Here is a 22,634-nt window from a genome sequence, read left to right on the forward strand (position 1 = left end):
TGCTTTTTTTTCCCTTCAGTTTACTTTTGATTTTTTTGCATTTTTCTTCTAAGCATGGAGCGTGGTGAGTGAAGAAGCAGGCCTCGGGCAGTGGTGTTAGCAACGCCAAGACAAGCTAGACACGGCTCCACCTCCAGCCTGGGGTCTTCCATCGATCGAGAAACAGGTCCCAGTTTGACTTCACTGGCCCAGACTCTCAGACCAAGCCGAGGTGTCTGAAGGCGCTGAAGGGCAATTTTGTCCCAGCATGAAGGTCTCGTTCCCGTGTGGAGGTCTTCTTCGCCTTTGGCGTACAGATATTCCATTGGTCCAGCAGGCAGTCTCAGCACAGCCTGGTGGTCTTCGGTGGAGGCTTCTGGCCCAGTATTCCAGTGACCTGGCATGATAGTCCCATTCCCGTTGCATCTTCAAGTTATTCCACTGTTCCTGAATCAGCTTTCCCTGAGCCCAGGAGCAATTAACTGAACTGTGATGAACTCGGTCTTAATTTTATTTTTGTTTCATAATGTATAAATGACTTCTATCATTGATGTAGGCTCTGTGGAGGGTGACTTACACAAAGCTTTTCACTGTATTTATCATTTAAAAGTACACATGACAAAAAATTGCTCGTCTAGTCTAAATACACTCTGCTTTGGCCTCCACAGCTTTCCGCAACAATGAGTTCCACAGACTCAGCACCCTCTGGCTGAAGAAATTCCTCCTAATCTGAAGGGTGTACCTTCACTCTGAGGCCGTGCAGTCAGGAATTAGTCTCTCCTACTAGAGGAAACATCTTCTCAACGTCCACTCTATCCAGGCCTCTTCTCAATATTCCATAAGTTTCAAGATCACCCCTCATTCCTCTAAACTCCATCTGAATACAGACAGAGTCCTGAACTGCTCCACATATGAGAAGTACTTAATTCCCAGGAACATTCTTGTAGATTTCCTGTGGACCCCCTCCAAGCCAGCACATCCATCCTTAGATATGGGGCCCAAACCTGCTCACAACTTTGCAAATGCAGTCTGACTAGACTCTTTACAGCCTCAGCAGTACATTCTAGCCCTCTTAAAATGGATGCTAACATTGCATTTGCCTCCCTAACTGCCAACTGAGCCTGCATGATAACCTTAGGCGAATGCTAAATTAGGGCTCACAAGTCTCTTTACTCTTCAGATTTCCAAAGCCTTTCCCATTTAGAAAGCAGTCTGTGCCACCATTCTTCCAACCAAAATACATAAGCTCACATTTTCCCATATTATATTTCATCTGCCACATCTTTTCCTAACCTGCCAAAGTCTTTCTGCAGCTAGGAGAAAGTGAGGACTGCAGATGCTGGAGAGTCAGAGTCAAAACATGTGGCGCTGGAAAAAGCACAGGTCAGGCAGCATCCGAGAAACCTTCCAACACTATCTGTCTGTCCACAAGATGGACAGAAAGCTTCAAGACTTTGTAACCTGCACTGGTGAGGAGACAGCCATCCATTCACAGGGCACTGGGACTGTCAGCCAAACTTTAAAAAAAGAAAATAGTGTTTTGAGTTTTTGCTTATTTCCATACATACTAATGACACCAAGACATATGAAGGTAGCATGGAAAAATGGCAATAAAGTCTCAGTAAATACTAATAATGAAACATGGACAGGCATTACAAGCTTTCTGCATACAAAGGCAACTGTACAAAGTTCCTGAATAAGGAAACAAGGTAAATCTAACTCCTAATTTACTGCTTAAATATATTCAACAGATAAACAGCAGTTGACATCCCATAAAATGTTCACACTGACATGTTTAGAATCAAAACAAAAATAACCACCATGGGATAAAAGTGTCTATATTTATTTTGAATCTTATTAATTTCCATAGGTTATTTGATGGTTATTTGGTGACATCAGTTCAGAAGGGTCACAGGCAGTGTAACATGCATCAACTAGAAATGTCAATATTCACATAATGGTGCAAAATGTAATACAGCAACAATGTCAGATTCAAGATATTACATAGAACATGATGAAACTTCATGAACCAAACCCATAAACAGAGAAACCTACTTCATTATGGGTTGAACCTGGCCTGGTAAGATTGGACAGGAAAAGAAGTCTCTTGGTCCCATCAACGCCTCAGGTGTTCCTAAGCGAGACAAGTAGGAATTCAGCTGATGCCAGACCCGACATACCCACTGCACAGCCTTATATGTTGGATCAGTCGGAGCCGGTAACTGCCCTTGGAACTGTAAAATATTGGCATTGTTTTCTTACAAGCAACCCAAAAAGGAACAAATAACAGTACAGGAAAAGGCTTTTCAGCTCAACAAGCCTGCACTGAGGCATGATGCTTTTTTAAAAATCTGCCGCCTCCACATGGTCAGTGTCCCTCTATTCCCTGCCTATTCATGTATCTGTTCAGACAGCTTTTAAACATTGCTATTGTGTCTGCCTCCACCACGTCCTCTGACAGTGCATTCCACACACTTAGCATCTTATGTGTAAGAAAAAGAAACTTGCTTCAGACATCTCCTTTATATTATCCCCTTTTACCATTGTCCCCTAGTTATTGACATAAATGAAGAGAAATTGAGATAAACCCAAAGAATTTTAACTAACATTTGGTGCATACCAAGAATGCGGTTATCCATAGTTCATGGTATTTGGACTCTTCATCTCAAATTCCATTCCACTGTTTCCTGCTAATTTGTTAGCTTTGGCTCTTAGCTCAGGCAGTGGGCAAGTGGAGTGTGCCAAGTGGGGAAATGTATGGCAGATGGGGAAGGACTTGGAAACAAAACCAACTCAAGTCAGTCCAACTACTGGACAAAAAAAGGCTCCTGGCATCACCTGAGCCTGAAGGAAGCCACTTGTAACTAACATTTCCACAGTTATTTTGAGTAGTACTGATTTCCACAGGCACTGGTTTGGTACCTCAATATATGTTGCAAGCTCAATTCACCACAAAAACTTGAGTCAAGCCAGAGCCAGTCTTTACTTGCAAAAGTGCGCAACTTTCCCCACAGTAAGATTTAGGAAAGCTGGCTGACATTCCAGTCAGAGCTGGTAAGATAATTGTGGTGCATCAAAAGCTAACCTGTTCGGTATTTAGAAACTCAGCAGGAACCAGGAATGTATAATATTGAATATCACATCCTCTATCGGATCAGCAACAGCTATTTAGGATTCTGCTGGATTTATCCATATAAACAGAGATTTAGAGAAGACATTTTGTGGATAAGATTGGATTAGTCTTCCAACACTTGATTTTCACAACAAAAATGGAGTATGAAACATGGATAGGCTTTACAAGGTTTTTGCATATAAAAGCACTTATAACATCTTCTAATGTTTCTGAATAAGGAAATAACTTGCGTCACCATTAATTCGCTGCCTTAAATGTATTCAACAGTTAACAGCTACTAACATCCCTTAAAGATGTTGGGAGGTGATGGTCTAGTGGTATTATCACTAGACTATTAATCCAGAGACCAAGCTAAAGTTCTAGGGACCTGGGTTCAAATCCCACCATGACAAACGGTGAAAGCTGAACTGAAATCAGTGAAAATCTAGGATTTAAGTAGTCTAATGCTGTCGATTGTTAGAAAAATCCATCCGGGTCACTAACAATCCTGCTGTCTTCACTGGTTTGGCCTACATGTGACTCCAGATCCACAACAATGGAGTTAACTCTTACTTTATTGATGGGCATTTATTGCTGACCTCCTGCGATGCCCATTCCCCATGAAGTAATTTAAAAATTGATCTCATCAACACACCTTGGCTTTCAAAGCAAAATAAAAATAACCACCATGGCTCCCTCCCCTGAATATTTATAAGCACAATTATAAAGTCAGCTCAACTTCTATCCCCATTTATACGACAACAAAGCAGCAAAATTTCCTATCAGAGCAATGTTTACTTACCTTGTGAATAATTTGTCTTTTGAGAAACCTCTGAAGCAAGCCACTAATAGGTTCCACATCCCATCGAAGCTGAACCCATCGAAAATGTTGCTGCACCATCAAGTCTGAACTTTGAAGTCTCATCTTTGCCATTGTCCCTATCAGAAAACTATTTTCTTGGAAGTAGTAAGTTTCTGAAGTCCCATCAACTGTAAATCAGAAATACAAATAAAATGTTAACCATCTGATAGATTGAAGTCTGTGTAAAGTCTGGGCGGGACGGTGGCTCAGTGGTTAGCACTGCTGCCTCACAGCACCAGGGACTTGGGTTCAATCTCAGCCTCAGGCAACTGTCTGTGTGGAGTTTGCACATTCTTCCCCGTGAGTTTGCTCCGGTTTCCTCCCAAAGTCCAAAGATGTGCAGGTCAGGTGAATTGGCCATGCTAAATTGCCCACAGCGTTAGGTGCATTAATCAGAAGGAAACTGGTCAGGGTGGCTTACTCTTCAGAGAGTCGGTGTGGACTTATTAGGCCGAAGGGCCTGTTTCCACACTGTAGGGAACCTAATCTAATCTAAAAATGACCATAAAAAACTGTTGACAATAGACAATAGGTGCAGGAGTAGGCCATTCTGCCCTTCGAGCCTGCACCACCATTCAATATGATTATGTCTGATCATCCTTAATCAGTATCCTTTTCCTGCCTTATCTCCATAACCCTTGATTCCACTATCCTTGAGAGCTCTATCCAACTCTTTCTTAAATGAATCCAGAGACTGGGCCTCCACTGCCCTCTGGGGCAGAGCATTCCACACAGCCACCACTCTCTGGGTTGAATGGATCTTCTGATGTTTCTGAAGAATAGGCCATTCAAGCCTCATTCCTACTTGCCATTCAACAAGGTCATGGCTAATCTTCCTGAAGAAGGGCTTATGCCTGAAACGTCGATTCTCCTGCTCCTTGGATGCTGCCTGACCTGCTGCGCTTTTCCAGTAACATATTTTCAGCTCTGATCTCCAGCAACTGCAGTCCTCACTTTCTCCATGGCTAATCTACATCAAGCTCAATGCCTCCTTCATGCCAGCCCCTCAAAACCCTCAACTTCTTGATACTTCAAAAATCCATCCTCCTCTTCAAATACTTTCATTGGTCCAGACATTCTCTACACACTCAGGGCAAAAAAAAACCCTTTTGCACCTCAGTTTTAAATGAATACCCCTGCCTCACTTTAAGTATGTCCCCATGTTTGACATTTCCCCACTAGTAGGGGCACCTTCTCAACATCTTAACCCTGTCAAGCCCCTGTGGAATCTTGATTGTTTTATTTGCAACAGGGAATAGACAATTAGTATTATAATGGTCATGAAATAGTGTAAGAGATTCCTGTCTGCTTCACACAATAGCAACACTGAAAGACTGGCGTGTTGAAAATAAAAGAAATTACTTAACATCATCTCATTAGAAATTAAATATTTACAACTTGATTCCAAAGAAAGTGTAAAATATGAAAGATTAGTTTGCAGCTTGATATCCTTTCAATAAATGCTTTCAAAGGGATCATGGTGTATTTCCTTGCTTTCAATAAGCTTTCATTACTATCCCATTCTCACATATATCTGAAACATAAGGCTTCATTTGTCAACATGAAATAAAATATATAATGCTTATTGCTCCCAACTCTATTTACCAATTTCTACAACTCATCCCATTCCATTCCATTGCCATCCCGAGCTAATGAACAGAACAAACTCAGAAATTAAAGCAGAGTTCAAAGAGATAGTCAAATTGACATTTTATAATAGAGCCACTAACATGCTTCTCTTTTTTAGTATTGTTTCTTTTCTTCCAAATGTCACTTTTATGAAAGCAGATATACAAATAGAAGAAATTTTTTTTAATGCTAAAAGCACGTAACAATGAAACTTATTTACCATTTCACCATTACCACTTATTTACCATTGTTACACACATCTAGAGGGCAAAATACAAAACCAGCTTGCATATTTAGTTATTCCCATTCTTCTTTTCTTGAATGAAAATACTATTTTTTGTCATTTGAACTGTACTCATTAACAAACCCATAGCCGTGACCCAGCAATACTTGAAAGACAAAAATGCAATCCAATTAATTGGATTGGGGAATGGGGAAGAGATCAATCAAAAGTTGACACATCTCCCCCACCCACCCCCCATCCATTATGCATCACTCATGCCCCTTGCACCAATTTAAATAAATCGTACAAATACACATTGTTTTTAATTTCTTGCAGTAAATCACAAACACACAAAATTGTTGCTATCTTTCCATAAAATGTCAAAGATAAATTCTGAACTACATTTAAAATTAAAACTCACAACACCAGGTTGCAGTCCAACAGGTTTATTTGAAACTACAAGCTTTCAGAGCCATACTGCTTAGTCAGGTAGCTTTCCATCTCCCTCTTACACAAAAGTATATGCACACACAAGTTTGTGGGGTGAATTTGATTTTAGATACATTCTATTTTGTTCAAAAAGCACACAATCTGTAGGCAGTCAGTCAATGTGACATTTTATAAATTCCTACTTCTGACTCCAGGTTGGGATACAGACAGACTCTAACTTCACACCTTAAATGCATTGTCTGAGCTGAGAGGTCACTTTTATTTAATATACTGATGACATACTGAATTATTTCACTTGAAAGAAAATCTGAGATTTACAATTGAAAGCTGCACCCCCACTCTTAGTTATTCACACTGAGCAGCAATCTAGATTTGTTCAATACATTGCATCTGTTGTATGACACTTTGATTTTTTACTACAAATTCTGTGTCCTATGATCCTGCTCCACTAGCTACCTGATGATGGAGTAGCTCTCTGAAACCTTGTACTTTTAAATAAACATGTTGGACCATAAGCTGGCGTTGTGTGATTTTTGTTTTAAACTTTGCCTGCCTCAGTCTAACACCGGCACCTCCACATTATGGCTACATTTGAAATAGTCGCAGAGCGATTACTGAAAGGTAATTTAATATTTTAAGCTAAGATAGTTTTCAGATTAGATCTAATTTTAGGGTTTAGCCATTTAATGATTTAGAAGGTGTCTTTATGAAACTATTTTGACTACATACCCATGATATATAGACAGGCAGGCAGTGTCATAGTGGTAATGTAATTAGAATGGTAATCCTGTGCCTAATGATCTGGCAATGAGTTTGAATCGCACCATTGTTAAATGGTGAAAATTTCAATCAATAAAAATTCTGGAATTATAAGATAACCTAATAGCTACGTCTGGTTCACGAATGGCTTTTCCAACATCCTTACCTAGCATGGCTGGCATGTGATTCCAATTCCTCAGTAATGTGGTTGACTTTTTATTGCCCTCTACAATGACCTAGTGACCCATTTAGTTCAAGGGCAATTGGGGATGGGCAACAAATACTGACCTTTCCAGCAACATCCACTGACCTTTCCAGCAACATCCACATCCCATACAAAGATGAAAGGAGAAGAAAATGAAGAAATACATATTTGGTAGAATGCAGTCTCATCAGTTCTTTTAGAATAGTTTTTAAAATAGCTTCTTTAAATTTTCTACAGGTGTTTACAAATTTTTTAGTTTTCTCACAAGGATGACAAATACATGACACACAGAGTTTGGAAAGTATACTTCAATATAAATTGCACAGATTTAGAAAAACATGGTTCTATAGTCTCAAAATCTAACACACAAGTTGTGTCAGAATAATCCCATGCTTTGCAGGAATGTTTAATTGGAACTTATGCCTTTATAGATTAGTGAACTAGTAACTAATGATCAGCAAATATTTGGTTTAATAAGAAACAATATACCCATTTGCAAAGTACAGTACATCCAATAAAAGCATTCCAGCACAAGGACTTCTTGATTTATTTTTCAATTTGGTATTGCAATGTTCATTAGGCATTAGATTAAGAAGAAGCAAAGTATTTGAAATTGATAGTTGACAAAAGTATGGTGACTGTTGAGTCTGTTTAACCATACTTGAGGATGATGATGATGTAAACAAAATTAGTTTTGTTTTCACTCTTTCTTGAATAGAACCTACTTGAAAAAAGAATATATTGCACTTCCATAAAATCCTTTCTTGGAGGACTGCATTTTAAAATTTTACGACTTTAGAGTTACCAGTATAAAACTTAAGAAGAAACTGCACTCAGCTCAGTAGCTTTTTAAATTTTGAAATGGGTCTTTTAAATCATGCATTGATTAGTGAACAGATGTTTTAAGTGCATTTCAGAAACTAGAACAGCATTGCGAACACAAAAGATGTTGACATATTCATGGAGTTTTATTGACAATAATAGCTACTGAGTTAATGAAAGATCAGCACCATTCACTGCAAAGATATAAAGTACAGATTTTCATTATAAATAAAATGCAATTTTAAAAGCAAAGTATTTCCAACAGAGTCAGTGTGAGGAATGGTGGTAATTGAGGACAACACTAGATCTGAAGTTAGTTTTATGCATTGCATAAATGGCTGCAATCTGCATATCAGAGGTGTCACACTTGGTCATTAGGGTTCAATTTCCAATACCAATAGTCATCGATAAACTGCAGCTTAAACTGGGCTAATGCTGTAAGGATACAGCCCTACATAGTCAAGACTTTGAATGGTTGACAGTCCTGTTCCTCTGCTGGAGGGACTGACTGCAGCAATGACTCAGACTCCAGATACAAATCAAAATCTATATAAAGACTGGGAACATATGAAAGCTGCAATGGAAGTGCCAGAATGCACACATCACCAGGATGCATGCAATGTGCTCAAAGCACCACAGTAATTAAATGAGGGAATATCTTGAACACTGTTAGATTTACAAACATGATTCTAAGCCAAAATAAAGTCATTTCTACGGTTTCAAGAGGGATTTCTAAAAATGTATCTATTGCATTACCAAAACCAGCATTCCACAGACTGCCCTTAATTTAGTTTTGTGCTTATGATTTAGGTGAGTTTGATATGGTTTGAGTGTTTGAATACTACTTTTTAATGTTCTCCCAGTGTCTGCGTGGGTTTCCTCCAGGTGCTCCGGTTTCCTCCCACAGTCCAAAAATGTGCAGGTTCGGTGAATTGGCCATGCTAAATTGCCCATAGTGTTAGGCGAAGGGGTAAATGTAGCGGAATGGGTCTGGGTGGGTTGCTCTTCGGAGAGTCGGTGTGGACTTGTTGGGCCGAAGGGCCGGTTTCCACACTGTAAGTAATTTAATCTAACTATTTATTTCTATGAAAATTTACAAAGACGGACAAAGTCAAATGACGCAAGTGGCGTAACTAAAGTGACATTTAACAAATGTTTTGAAAAACAAATGTGAGTGAGGTCTCTTTCATGTCATACATCTTTTTCCTTGATTTAATCTCCATGAATCTATCATTTAATTTAGGATTCACCTGAAACTGGTAATGTGCATGCCATGTTATTAATAATATTTCATTTGTCATCAATTGCATACATATGGAAATGGGTGTACTGATATTTACAACAACTTCAGCTGATTATGCATCTTAGAGGACAACACAAGTGCCATTCATTGCTATCCACTTTCTGAGAAACAATCATGAGAAGAATCATCTCAGGAAAGGAGCTCAGCAATTTGGCAGCATATATTCTAAAAATACTGATCAATTTTGCTAAGTTTTCAGAGATTTCATTTAAATAGATTAGTTAAAATTATGCTAGGATTGAGAACAAATGTTTTAAGTGCCTTTCAGAAGATAGAAAGTCATTGCATGATAAACATGTTCACTATGGATTTCAAGAAATCTTTTTCAAGCATACTTGCAACACCAAACATCGAAACAACACAGACACAATAGCAGTTTCTGGGATTTCTACAACTTAGGAGTAACATAAAACCAGTCTTTCACAAATTCATGACATGTATCTGTGCTTCCTTCAGAATCTGGCAATTAAGGTCAATCACAGCTTTTGTTGTGACATGAGATGAACCAAATCAGAGTTTTCCATTTCAACTGATGACACATCTCATTGCTGTGACCTGACTGTATTACAAAACAGGGCAAAAGTGAGGACTGCAGATGCTGGAAACCAGAGTTTAGATCAGAATGGTGCTGGAAAAGCACAGCAAGTCATGCAGCATCCGAGGAGCAGGAAAATCGACGTTTCAGGCAATTCCTGATGAAGGGCTTTTGCCCGAAACTTCGATTTTCCTACTCCTCGGATGCTGTCTGACCTGCTGTGCTTTTCCAGCACCACTCTAATCTAAAGTCTGTATTACAAAACAGTCAGCTCCAAACCCTGAAATGGAAGTTCATAATTTAACACCATTCTTATGATTGAATTGGAAACTGAAAAGGAAACATGGTCAAACGCAACAAGCTAAGGTACTTTACCATGCTGGAAAGTAAAAGGATTTTCTGCACCCCGGTTTTCTAGCGCATCCAGTAGCTCTCCCAAAAATTCTGAAAGTGAAGTAGCTCTCTCCAGGTTTTCTATCAGGACAACAGTAGCCTTCTGAGTAACAGCAGACTGTCTCAAAGGAACCAGGATACCTAGAAAATGTTAATAGTAGTATTCAAAGACCAGTAACATGCTTCGGTGAAGGTGTTAACTTCATAAAACAGTTACACTTTGTCAATGAAACTGTTATAAAATGTCAGAACACCCACTCCCATATGTATCCAGTTGATTACAAATAAATTATTATTAATACGATGGGATACATAAAACCAGATCCAGGTGGATCCTCAATTAAATGATAGGTCCACGGAATTGAAATCAAGGACAAAGACGTATGGCATAGAGGCACAATATTAAAGCAATGAAAAAGGAGGATGGAAGACATGACTTGCAGTGACATGAAGGGAACTAATCAATTTATGGTAGTCGCACACCAGAATATTCAGCAGGAAAGTAATACAGCAATTCAAATCAGTGTGTGAACCATATTTCACTGTTTATTTTTCAATACTTAATCACAAGTTAAGTCTGAATCACTAAGAATATTTGATTAATTTAAGTTAATCAATAAGGAAAGTAAGGAGAAGTAACTGAAGAGGATTCTGGGAAATGTTAGCTTGCTCTTTATAACTGAAGGGATTGCTGGGAACCCAGTGCTCAACAGGAGGAACAGTATCCAACTATCGGGTCATTTTGGACAAGAATTGGGAGGTCTGCTGTTGAGGCCAAAGTGCTTTGGTGAGCCTTGGGCTTTGCTGAGGAAGACAAGCAGCATTAAGGTAAGACAAGGTAAGGTCTTTTCTTTGAATCCAGTAGTTATTAGATTGATAGTAATGACAGTTAGTGGAGTGGTATGCTCCTCTTGTGAGATACGGGAGTCAGGGAGAAATCAAATGTTCCTGAAAACTATTTTTGCAGGAAGCAATTCCATTGGGGGCTCCTCTCAGACAACATGGATCGGTTGAAATGAGAGTTGGATTCAGTGAACAGCATACAGGAAGCAGAAACTAAGAGTTTCAGGGATGTGGTCACACCAAAAGTTCAGTCACATGGATGGGTGATTGCCAGGAGGGGCAGGTAGGCAGTGCAAGCGACTCCTGTGGTTATTCCCTTCTCATGGGGGTGGTAGTTTGGAGTGGTTCATCTCCTGTCACAACAAATCCAAATGATCAGTGGCACTATGACTGGCATATTTCTACATAAGGGAGGGTTGAACTGTAGGTGCGCTGTAGTAGTGGGGACACAAAATTGGCGAATAGCCAATCTTGTTCCTTTTGTTGGGAGTTCAATCCAGACAAGTGTGAGGTCATTTTGATAGGTCAAACGCAAGAGTGAAGTACATAGTAAATGGCAGCATTCTTAGGAACATTGGTACACACAAGGATCTTGGGATCAAATCCATAGCTACCTGAAAGCAGCAACACAAGTGTATAAGATGCTAAAGAGGACTTCTGGCATGCTTACGTTCATTGGTCAGAGCACTGAGTATAAATATTGGCAATTTATGTTGCAGCTGTATAAACATTAGTTAGACCACATTTGCAGTATTGTGTGCAGTTCTGGTCACAATACTATCGGAAGGATGTGGAGGCTTTAGAGATGGTGCTAAAGAGTTTACCAGAAGGTTGCCTGGATTGGAGTGTATTGGCATAAAGGAGATCAAACTTTAATTGTTTTCACTAGAGCATCGGAGGCTGTACTGACATATATACAAGTATATAAAATTACGAGGGGGTGGATAGTTGGAGTCTTTTTCCTCAGGTTATGTCAAATACTAGGGGTATAGGTTTGAGGTAAGAAGTAGAAAGTTTAAAAGAAAAGGGAAAGGCATGTTTTTCCTTAAACACTGAAAGTAGTATGTGTCTGGGGAATGTTGCCAGGGTAGGGAATAGAAGCTGATACAATAGCAGCATTTAACAGGCATTCAGACAGACATGGCAACAGGAAAGGAAGAGAAGGTTCCAGACAATGTGCTGGCAGACAGGATTCATTCAGAATTGCATCATAGTCAATACAGATATGGTGGCCAAAGGGCCTGTTCCTGTGATGTACTGCTCTACGTTCTAATCCAGAAATTCCTACAAATCCCTCAGTTTACTCTAGAATGACCCTATTTGCCTTTATCACCCATTATAAAACTTCAATCCAAATGTTCAACTGCCTGGCAAGAGTCCTAAATCAGTTTTCACCAGTTGGTTCCTCATTCCAACTATCAATGTTTGCTTGGAGGTAGTACACCAATAATAATTTTCCATCATCACTTAAAATGTCAAATACCTTCCATTACAATATTCCAATACAAAGTCAAAGAGCCCAAATTTCTCCAATTTCCATTACACCTTCATCTTGGCACTAGGAAATCAGCCTAAATCCTCTCTTTACTGCCTCCACGCTCAGAACTTTTCCTCATGCTTTGCAGTTTTTTTTTGCATTACATGGTTCCAACTGGTGGCTTGAAGTAAGGCTAAAATTTATATCATAAAGCTGCCCCTACTCTACTGCAATTCGACATTGCTAAAAGAAAAGGAGCTCAGTACAGGGCACGAACAAATTAGATACCCTTTCAATATATACTTTCTGTACATAAATGTTTGCCATTGCATACTTCATACTAAATTTCCGTCATCTTTTACACAGTTTGCTTCATTGTCAGATTCAAAAATTGTACTTTCACATTTGTCTCAATGGAAAATTGACAACTCAGTCACAAGGAATGAGCTATAAATACATCTTTTGAGTTTTCAGAAAAACCTTAAGTTTTAAATATAGTAAATCTGGAAATAAATTCAAAATAATAGAAGTTTACTTAAGGATTTTTAAAAAAGGACCCTTCTAACATTTTGTATAGGACTTTATCAAAAATCTAAATGCAAGAGTTTACTGTGCAAAATAAAAGCATACAGGATTGGTTTAATACACTGATATGGATTGAGAATTGGTTAGCAGACAGGAAATAACAGTGGGAATAGATGTGTTCTTTTTAAAAAGAAGTGGAAGACAGTGACAAGTGAGGTACTGCAGGAATCAGTGCTCGGGCCCTAACTATTCGCATAACTGTAGATTTACTGCGTACAGTTCTGGTTGCCACATTACCAAAAGGATGTGGATGCTTTGGAGAGGGTGTAGAGAACGTTTACGAGGATGTTGCCTGGTACGAAAGGTGCTAGCTATGAAGAGAGGTTGAGTAGGTTAGGTTTGTTTTCATTAGAAAAAAGGAGATTGAGGAGGGACCTGATAGAGGTTTACAAAATCATGAAGGGTATAGACAGGGTGGATAGAGACAAGCTTTTTTTTTCCCCAGGGTGAAGGATTCAATAACGGAAGGTCACGCTTTCAAGGTGAGAGGTGGAAAGTTTGAGGAGGATACATGTGGCAAGTTCTTCACACAGAAGGTGTTGGACGTTGCCAGCAGCGGTGGTAGAGGTAGACACGGTAGATTCATTTAAGATGCGTCTGGACAGATGCATGAGTAGGTGGGGAGCAGAGGAATACAAACGTTTAGGAATTGGGTGACAGGTTTAGACAGAACGTTTGGATCGGCTCAGGCTTGGAGGGCTGAATGGTCTGTTCCTAGGCTGCAAATTTTCTTTGTTCTCTATATCAAAATTTGAATAAGGGAATCTATTGTAATATTTTCAAACTTTCTAATGACAAATGGACAAATAAATGGCAGATGTAGCATTATGTGGAGCTGTTCACTTCAGCAGAGGGAACAGAATGGCAGAATATCACTTAAATGGTGACAGATTGGAAAATATTAATGAACAAAGGACTTGGGTGTCCTTGTACATTGGTCATTGAAAGATAGCATGTAAGCTGCTTGGAAGATAAATGCGATGTTGGCCTTTGTTGCATGAGGGTTGGGTACAGGAGCCAGAAAATTTTCTGCAATTATTTGGGCTTTGGTGAGACCACACTCAAGTGGCGTGTTCAGTCTTTTTTTCTAAGATAAGGTGCATTTGCCTTATGGAGCGAACCAAAGGTCTGTATTCACTGGAGTGAAGAACAAGAGGGGACCTGAAGGAAAATGTATAAAATGATAACAGGGCTGAATAGTCCATATGCCTGGAAGATGTTTTTCCTGCTTGAGAGTCGAGAAACAGGGGTCACAATACACTGAAACACACAAAGCTCTGACAGGGATGCACAAACTGGACACAGGAAAGATTCTTCCGCTTGGCTGATGTTTCAAAACAGAAGATCATGGTCTCAGGGTATGGGTTGGCTGCTTTGGTCTGAGATAAGGAGAAACGTTTTCAAAGAGGGTGGCAGACCACTGGAATTCTCTACCATAGAAGGCTGTGGAGGTGAAGTTATTGAATATATTTAAAGAAAGAAAGACATATTTCTAGAAGCAGAAAATGTCATGTATGGGGAGAGCATAGATGTATGGTATTGAGATAGAGGATCAGTCATGATGAATGGACAAGCAGAGTTAATGGACCGGGGTGGCCCACACCTGCTGCTATTTTCCATTTTTTTTATAGCCCGTGGATTGTTTGAAACCTTAGCACAACGAAAATACACAAGCAAAATATTGACAATGCTGGAAACTTGAAATACATAATATGTTTCACGTGGAGGTCTTGTGGAAAATTGGGAGCAGTCCCCCCTGAGCCATGAGCTCTGGGTTCAATATCCACTCCCACGATTTGATGGTTATGGAAAAAACAGATTGATAATCAACAGGCTAATAACAGAGCTGGAGTGGGAAAGTCTCCCAGTCAGCCAAGTTTGACATTGATTACTGTTCCGTGATCTATAGTCTCTGATGACAGGCTTATTTTGGGCAAAAACTGCTATGGAAAGAGACATAAACCAATGGTTTGTCAGCCTTAACTGTAATTGGAAATGAGAAAGCCTTTAAGTCAAAGTCTGAGATTACACTGCTACAAGTAAGTGGGGACATTTAAAATCACCAAATCGTTTTGTTAGTAAGTATCTTCATCTTTTTAAAAGAAAAACAATCAAACTCAACAAGTTCTACTTCACAGTTTCTCAACAAACTCATTTCTATGGTCCCGGTAATGGATCTCTTACCTTTTTTAGTAAACAGCTCCACCAGCTGGTTCTTTGATGAACTCACTTCCATCTCAATTTGTATTATTTCACAGCTGGAACCAACAGCTTCTTGCTTGTGCTATGGAGAATTTAAAAATGTAGACCAATTAATTTCAAACTGTAGCTTCCTCAACACTGGAGGAGGATGTGAACACCATCCCATTTAAAATCCTTAGTGCAGTATTCTCTGAGGGAGCTCCAGATTTTAGGTCCAATGACCTAGCAGAACTTTGAAACAATGGTAAAGTCATGCACAGCACAATGTGACCTTTTGGTCCAATCTTATTTATTAATTCAAAATAAAAATGATAGCGTTTCAACACCTGGTTCAGATGATGTTAGAATCTCTAAAGATTGAAGCTTTTAATGAAGTCACCCAAAACCAAAGATTAGATTGCATTTTTAAAAAAGTTTAATTTGTACTTTGTATAAATGTGCCCTTTAGATCAAAAGCCCAACACCAACAGCATTTGTACTATTTGTTTTGATTCATTTCATAATGCGTTGTCTTGGTCGGTCACAGCTAAATATGACACTTTCCAGCGCCAAGCAACAATTGATTAAAGTCTGCTTCACTTGATCACGTCTCAATTACACCTTATTACTCGGGAAGATCCTGCAGCACAGCCACTAACAGAATGCATAACTAGATCACAGGAGCCCCAAGTTTCTTTTTGATTGGTGCACAAATTGCAAGTTTCAAGTGTTCACTGCTCCAAGTTTCCACCTCAACCCATTTGCCGAACTCTGAACATAAAATTTGTCCATCACAGTGCAATTACGCAGCATTTTCTTAATTTCTTAAGGACTTTTGTTAGTAGCAAAGATTCAAGAAATGGCCCAGTTTCATTACTATAGCTGAAAATAAGTTTTAATGCAAAAAAGAAATTAGCATTTTAATCTGTCTCGTCTTCTCCATAACTTGAGTAACCAAGTTTTAAATTATTTAAATTAACTTTGTTTAAAAAAATACTGTCCAGATCCACCTGCTAAGTTATACAAGTGTATAAAAGTTCTTTGCAATTTAAATATGTATAAAAACTTTCAAATTGTGCTTATTAGTTTCTTTGTGCACAAAGACCTACACAAATGGATGCAACTAGCAGTTTTAAGGATAGGATTGGTTTCTAATGTTATTCATTAAAACAAAGCACAAAAATGGCAAAAAAAAACTCAACTGTGGTGATTGTAACCTGTGCTTAAAACTTCCCAATCCTTTGCATTGCTTTGTTAATTCCAGACAAATTGCACTGACATGTAAAACAAAATTGAGGAGAATCTCCAAGCCAACAATTTTAATCATAAATCCAGACGTAAAAATAATGGAAGCAGACATGAAATGACAATTTAACTTTAAGCTGAAGTTTGAATTACCCCTGCAAGCCTGATCCCAATTCCCAAACCATCTATTCCTGTCTCATTCGAACACATTTACCAATGTACAATGGCTTAGAGATGACAGAGGTATTCAGAATAGATTGAGACAAAACACAGTGTGTGGCTCCTCAGAGACCCATTACCTTGTACCAAAGATCTGCTTTTCTGTGAACAGTTTTATTGAGTAACATGGGGGAAGACAGGGAACTTCATATTTAGATTTTAAAAATCACACTGCCTTATTAAGCCAGTCCCTTACTTTTAAGCTTTACTGTCAACATCATGGCATGTAAAATAATTTAACCCTACAGCAATTACTAGTCAGAGAATTTACTGACCTTGATACCATTTGCTATTTGATGTGCAATATGATCTTGGCAACTTCCAACTGGTCCATGAAAAATTACATTATGATACTGTTCAACCTGTTAGTAACAATACAAAACAAATTCACACAATTAAAGCTCATCAGTAATTTCATAAACCTGTGTATAGAACTAGGCATAAAAATGAGTACAATCAAAACTAAAACAAACATGGCTGTAAATTCACAATTCTGCAAATGAATGTATATAACCTAAAAGACAATCATTGTGTATCAAGATCAACCCTATCATATTAATTTAAGACTTCCACTGTTGCAACATAGTAGCTTAAGAACAGCAACTGATAGACATAAATAGGTTGAATAAACACTTTCAGGACATGAACAGGGTAAGGAGGAATTTTGGATATCGTCCAAGATTTTCTCACTGACGTCAAGTGTGCTTAATAACAATGTGCTTAATACTGCACGGTGGGGAAAATAATCATCTTGACAACAATGCCCAAATATCATAGTGAAAGTGTCATGAAGACTGTACAGCTTCAGGAATATGTTTAATATGTATGGCATACCATTCAAAATTTGAAATAAAAAGGTAGCAAAGGGGTATTTTCCACATACATGAACAACATGCAATTTGGCAGGTCACATCAAGAAAGAGACCTCAAAAACTATGCTATACTGGCTTCAATACAGGAATGGGTAAAAACAATGACTGCAGATGCTGGAAACCAGATTCTGGATTAGTGGTGCTGGAAAAACACAGCAGTTCAGGCAGCATCTGAGGCGCAGTAAAATCCAGAATCACAAAGAACGTAAAACTGAAAAGGTACAATATTAACATATGACAATTTAAAAATTTTATTAAAAACATTTTGGACAATACACCAACTTTCAATGCTTGCATATTTCCCTAGCATTTAAGATCAGTTCTCCATGTTACAAAGACTGAGCAACCACATTGTTAAATGAGATTTATAATATGTTTATATTAGTTATTTGGTTCAGAACTTGAGTATTGCTGAAAAGACAGTCCTTTTGTCGAAGCTTTCCAACTTGCACTCACATCGGAACACTTCACAAGAACACAAATTCAAGGGAAAGCCAACACTTAAACTACAGGAGAGAAAAATGCTGTTTGTTGGAAAGCGGACTAAGTTTGGCAGACATGTAACCATGGAGAATACACCCATTGATGCTAACTGACAGTTAAGAACCAGGCTTTGCTAAATTTTAAATTAGTCGGGTTAACTCTAATTGCTCAGGGAATTCCTTTGAAAAATGAACCAACAAATGGCTATTACTTACCCTGTTCAATCAAAACAGGTGGAGTGTGCTTATGTTAGGATACTATCTATCTGCAAAGAAAAGGGCCTTTATGTAGCTTCCAGTATACATAGGTGTCATAATGTCAGCCCATCTGACAATCATAAATTAGTTGCCATACGCTGACAACCAATTTAGAATCAGTCAGGTTCACTTTGTGTTGCGTTTACAGTATTTTTCTTGTGGTTAGCAAATAATGAAATTGCTCACTTTTTCACTCAAGAAAACCTTGGCATTAGCTCCTTACTGATAGGTAGGCATTGGATAACTACATTTTTATTAGCGGTATAGTCTTACGTTTGAAAATAATTTTGTGGAGAGCAGCTATTGCAGGCAGAGGAGGTTGAAAAGAGGGAAGTCAATTCACCCTCCTCACATGATTGTAATATGCTATAAAAGTCCCATTTGTAGAAGCAATAAGTTCCATTAGCAGCATAAGTTCCAATAGCCTGCTGTGAATTTTACTATATAACATTGCCACTAGTGGAAGATATCTGAATGCCTTCACAAATTAATCTATGTACAGCTGGAATCTTTTAGTTTCATTTACAACTATATGGCACATCAGTGCCGCAGGCCTTACAGGTTTGCAAATATAATATTGTTTTCTGTTCAGTGACCTTTGAACTAGAAATCAGACAATGAAGGACCTTGGGGTGGTCAAATATGCTGAGGGATTCAGAGATAGTGTTTGTTTGATGGACAGTATGACTTGATAAATGGCAGATGGGAACACCTTCAAAAGTACGTATGAATAGACAAAGGTTTGTAGAGTCAGCAAACCTTGCAGTGCCTTTGAGAAAAAATTGAAAAAGAGCTCATAGCTATTAGATCCTTGTTTCAGAAAGTCTGGATGAATGTCTCAAAAGACTGGAATGGAGATCAAAATTGGATTTAAAAGGAGGTACAGGCCATAGCATTTGGGGCTGCAGCCAAAGTGGAGTGGTCAATCACTGAAGACCACAGAGGCAGGGAGGTAGATGAAATGACTGACGGAGGTTCCATCCCTATGAAAGGTCATTCAGAGGCCCGGTAAGGTATTCACCAAAGTGAATTTTGTGAACCTGTCTTGAACAGACTAATTTTGGGTTACTACGTGTGTGTTACAACAAAGTTGTCTTTCTTACTTCCTTTCAATTTAGACAAAATGTTTTCTTTCATTTTAATAGTTAGCTTTATTTTTATCATTATTATCCTATCATTAAATGAAAGATGTTGTTTTCATATTATTTGGTAGATTCACCCTTTCGTTTGCATCTAGAATGCAACTCCTAACCTCAGGTGAGACTCACAAGAAACTTTCATGACCGACAAAACAATATTTTAGTCCCTTATACTGATATATACTTTCCTTCCTCATTATGAATTACAATAAAACTGGATAGATTAATTATTTTAGTTTTACAATGGAGTACTCCTGAACTACCACAAAAAGAAATATGAGCAATACAAAATGAGCAACAGAATTGCAGTTGAGCTAATAAATGGCAATGATAGTTTCTCCATCATACATTATTAACTTACTATGCATTAGTTACGTGCACATCCCAATGGATGTCAACAAAGAAACTCTCATAACTGTGGAATTTGAGACTACATTTATCTACTAAACCACCAGACAGCAGGTTTGCCAACCCTCCAAAATTGCTCTCAGGTTATCAGGCAAAATATATTTATCTGACCATTGTAGATGATCTGAGATTCCAACTCTCATAGTAGTGGGAAACTATTCATTGCCCCACAAGATAAGTTACTCAATGTCCTGTCTACCCTTCCTTTAATAAAAAAAAATTAGGCTTGCAGTAAGGGAAGAGATTAGACTATAGAAGCCTATATGGTACTTAACAAATGTATTAATAAGCTCAAAGTGTGGACATGTGTCACATGATCAAATGTTGTAATCAAACACCATATAACCAACAAGATCTGCAAGCACTATGGGACTCTTGCAGCTTTTTTTAAAAAACCTCCATTTGCCTTTCAAGCATAATGAAACTCACCTGTGCCTTTTCACAGTAATATACTGCTACTTTATGCTTCTCTACCAGGTCATACTTTATCTGTTGTATTATGTATCAGTTTTTCAACAAGTATTTGATAGGTGGCTCAACTCTTATTGTCATGCTCTGCGTAACTGGATTACATGTTGATACTTTACCATCGTTTTCAATTTTCCAATAATACTATAAATATGAAAAAATATTTTCAAATCAACCTGTTCACTGATGTTATTACACACCTTGGGAGCAGGAGAGTATTGAGCAAGGGCTTCTTAGCTCAGAGGTAGGGACACTACCACTGTACCACATAGGCTCTTCATATTCTGATCTGATGAAGATTTCCCACTAGGGTTGAAAGCACTGGCCATGGGTATTCTTGACAGTTTACATTACAGAGATAGATTGAATAATCAACTATTTAACTTTATGAAAGGATAAGGTGATGAGGGTCCTTCTGTGAACGTGAGTATCATATTAATACATTAAGTGCTGCTCAGTGACTGATCAAATATACATGAAACAGCAAAACAAAGCCAATAAAAACAGAAAATTCTAGACTTACACAGTGGAAAAAAAAAAGGTAAGGCTTAACTTTGCAGATGTGTACAAGCCTCATCAAACCTCCAGCATTGTCCTAAAGTATCCAGCAATTATCAGATTGACCAGTGGGCCATAGGAGGGATAGTTGAAGTTTAATTCAGACAACCGCGAGGCGTTGCATTTTGGGAAGGCAAACAAGGCCAGGACATATACAGTTAACAGTAGGTCCTTGGGCAGTCCTGTCAAACAGACAGACACCTCGGGGTTCAGGTGCACAGTTATTTCGAAGTATCATCATAAATTGACAGGATAGTGAAACAGCCATTTGGCACGCTTGTTTCAATAGTCTGAGTATCGAGTACAGGAGTTAAGATATCATGTTGGGGGGGATCCAAGATGGTGGCGACCCAGTAAGACTGAGTCTATAGTGCTCCTCCCAAGACTTGGGCACAGTGGGTCACCTACCCCTACCAAGCTCACCAAATCATTTATAAATCATTTTTAATAGTTTAGTAACTCAATTAGTTGTGTAATATTACATTTAAGCAACTTTATCCTAAGTTAAAATGACTAAAGGGAAGGGAGCCCGCAGCTCTCAGCAAGCAGGAACCCCTCCCCCACACTCTCCAGCTGCAGCAGAGGCGTCCACAGCCGCCCCGAGGAACTTACCTACAGTAGCAAGTCTTGCAGAAATGCTTTCCAAGCTTGACTCGAAGATCGATGCCTGTATCGTCGAATCCAGGAATCGTTGGGAGTCGCTCTCGGCCGCGCTGAAGAAGCACGACCGTGAAATTGATGAAATTCAACGCCGAGTCGGAGGGGCGGAGCTAAAGGCCGCGACCTCGGAGACAACCGCTCAATCGGCCGTGGATCAAGTCCGGACTCTCGAGCAGCGAGTCCGGACCTTGGAAAATCATAATGACGACCTCGATAATCGAGGACGTCGAAAAAATATTCGTTTGCTGGGCCTTCCCGAACAGGAAGAGGAAGGCCAGCTTACAGCATTCCTGGAGCAGTGGCTGCCACAACTTTTAAATCTGCAAGCTGGATCAGGCCAGGTAAGGATGGAATGGGCCTACCGGGTAGCAATACGCGGGCCCGGCTCAAACCAGCGCCCACGCCCGGTCCTGTTCCGGCTGCAGAGCTACAAGGAGAGGCAGATACTCCTAGAAGCCTCTAGAAATCTCGGAAAAGACCCCCAAGCTATGATCTACAAAGGATCCAAGATCATGCTATTTCAGGACTTTTCCCCGGCTCTGGTTCGAAAGAGGAAGGCACTCGACGAGGCGAAGAAGCGTTTAAGGGACTTAAACGTACCCCTTACGCTACCCAGCGATGTTACGCTTTAACCATGAAGGTTCTGTATATAACTTTGGATCACCAGAAAAGGCTAAGGAATTCTTGGACTCCCTTAGATAAACTGTAGGACATAATGGATGTTGGTCTGCCTTCCACCCCCCCCCCCCAGCTTTGGTTTATATCCCCTCCTTTTTTTTTTCTTACCTTATTGCTTAATATTATTATGGGGGGTGGGGAGAGGGATTTGATTATCTCCCCCCCCCCGCCTTGGAGTTGTTTTCTGTTATTATTTTATGTATATATGAGGGATGTATGTATATGTGTGTGTATGTATATATATGTGTATATATATATATACGCGGGGGGATTTGGTTAATGTCGGTGG

General features: G+C 39.1%; 1 protein-coding gene across 7 annotated transcripts in view; it reads right to left on the reverse strand.

The window, feature by feature from the left end:
* Positions 1-22,634, reverse strand: part of cttnbp2 (cortactin binding protein 2) — a 157,886-nt gene that overhangs the window by 13,763 nt on the left and 121,489 nt on the right. For 6 of the 7 annotated variants that reach the window (XM_043709595.1, XM_043709596.1, XM_043709594.1 and 3 more), the window contains 5 exons: positions 17,098-17,184; positions 15,362-15,461; positions 10,255-10,413; positions 3,894-4,081; positions 2,035-2,213 (listed from right to left, as the gene is read on the reverse strand). In XM_043709595.1, coding sequence (XP_043565530.1) covers positions 2,035-2,213; positions 3,894-4,081; positions 10,255-10,413; positions 15,362-15,461; positions 17,098-17,184 — 713 coding nt within the window. Of the gene's footprint in view, positions 1-1,070; positions 1,497-2,034; positions 2,214-3,893; positions 4,082-10,254; positions 10,414-15,361; positions 15,462-17,097; positions 17,185-22,634 lie in introns of those variants that run through there. The other variant, XM_043709598.1, reaches the window with a different exon arrangement.

This window comes from Chiloscyllium plagiosum, chromosome 19 (assembly GCF_004010195.1).
Source record: "Chiloscyllium plagiosum isolate BGI_BamShark_2017 chromosome 19, ASM401019v2, whole genome shotgun sequence".
Taxonomy (NCBI): domain Eukaryota; kingdom Metazoa; phylum Chordata; class Chondrichthyes; order Orectolobiformes; family Hemiscylliidae; genus Chiloscyllium; species Chiloscyllium plagiosum.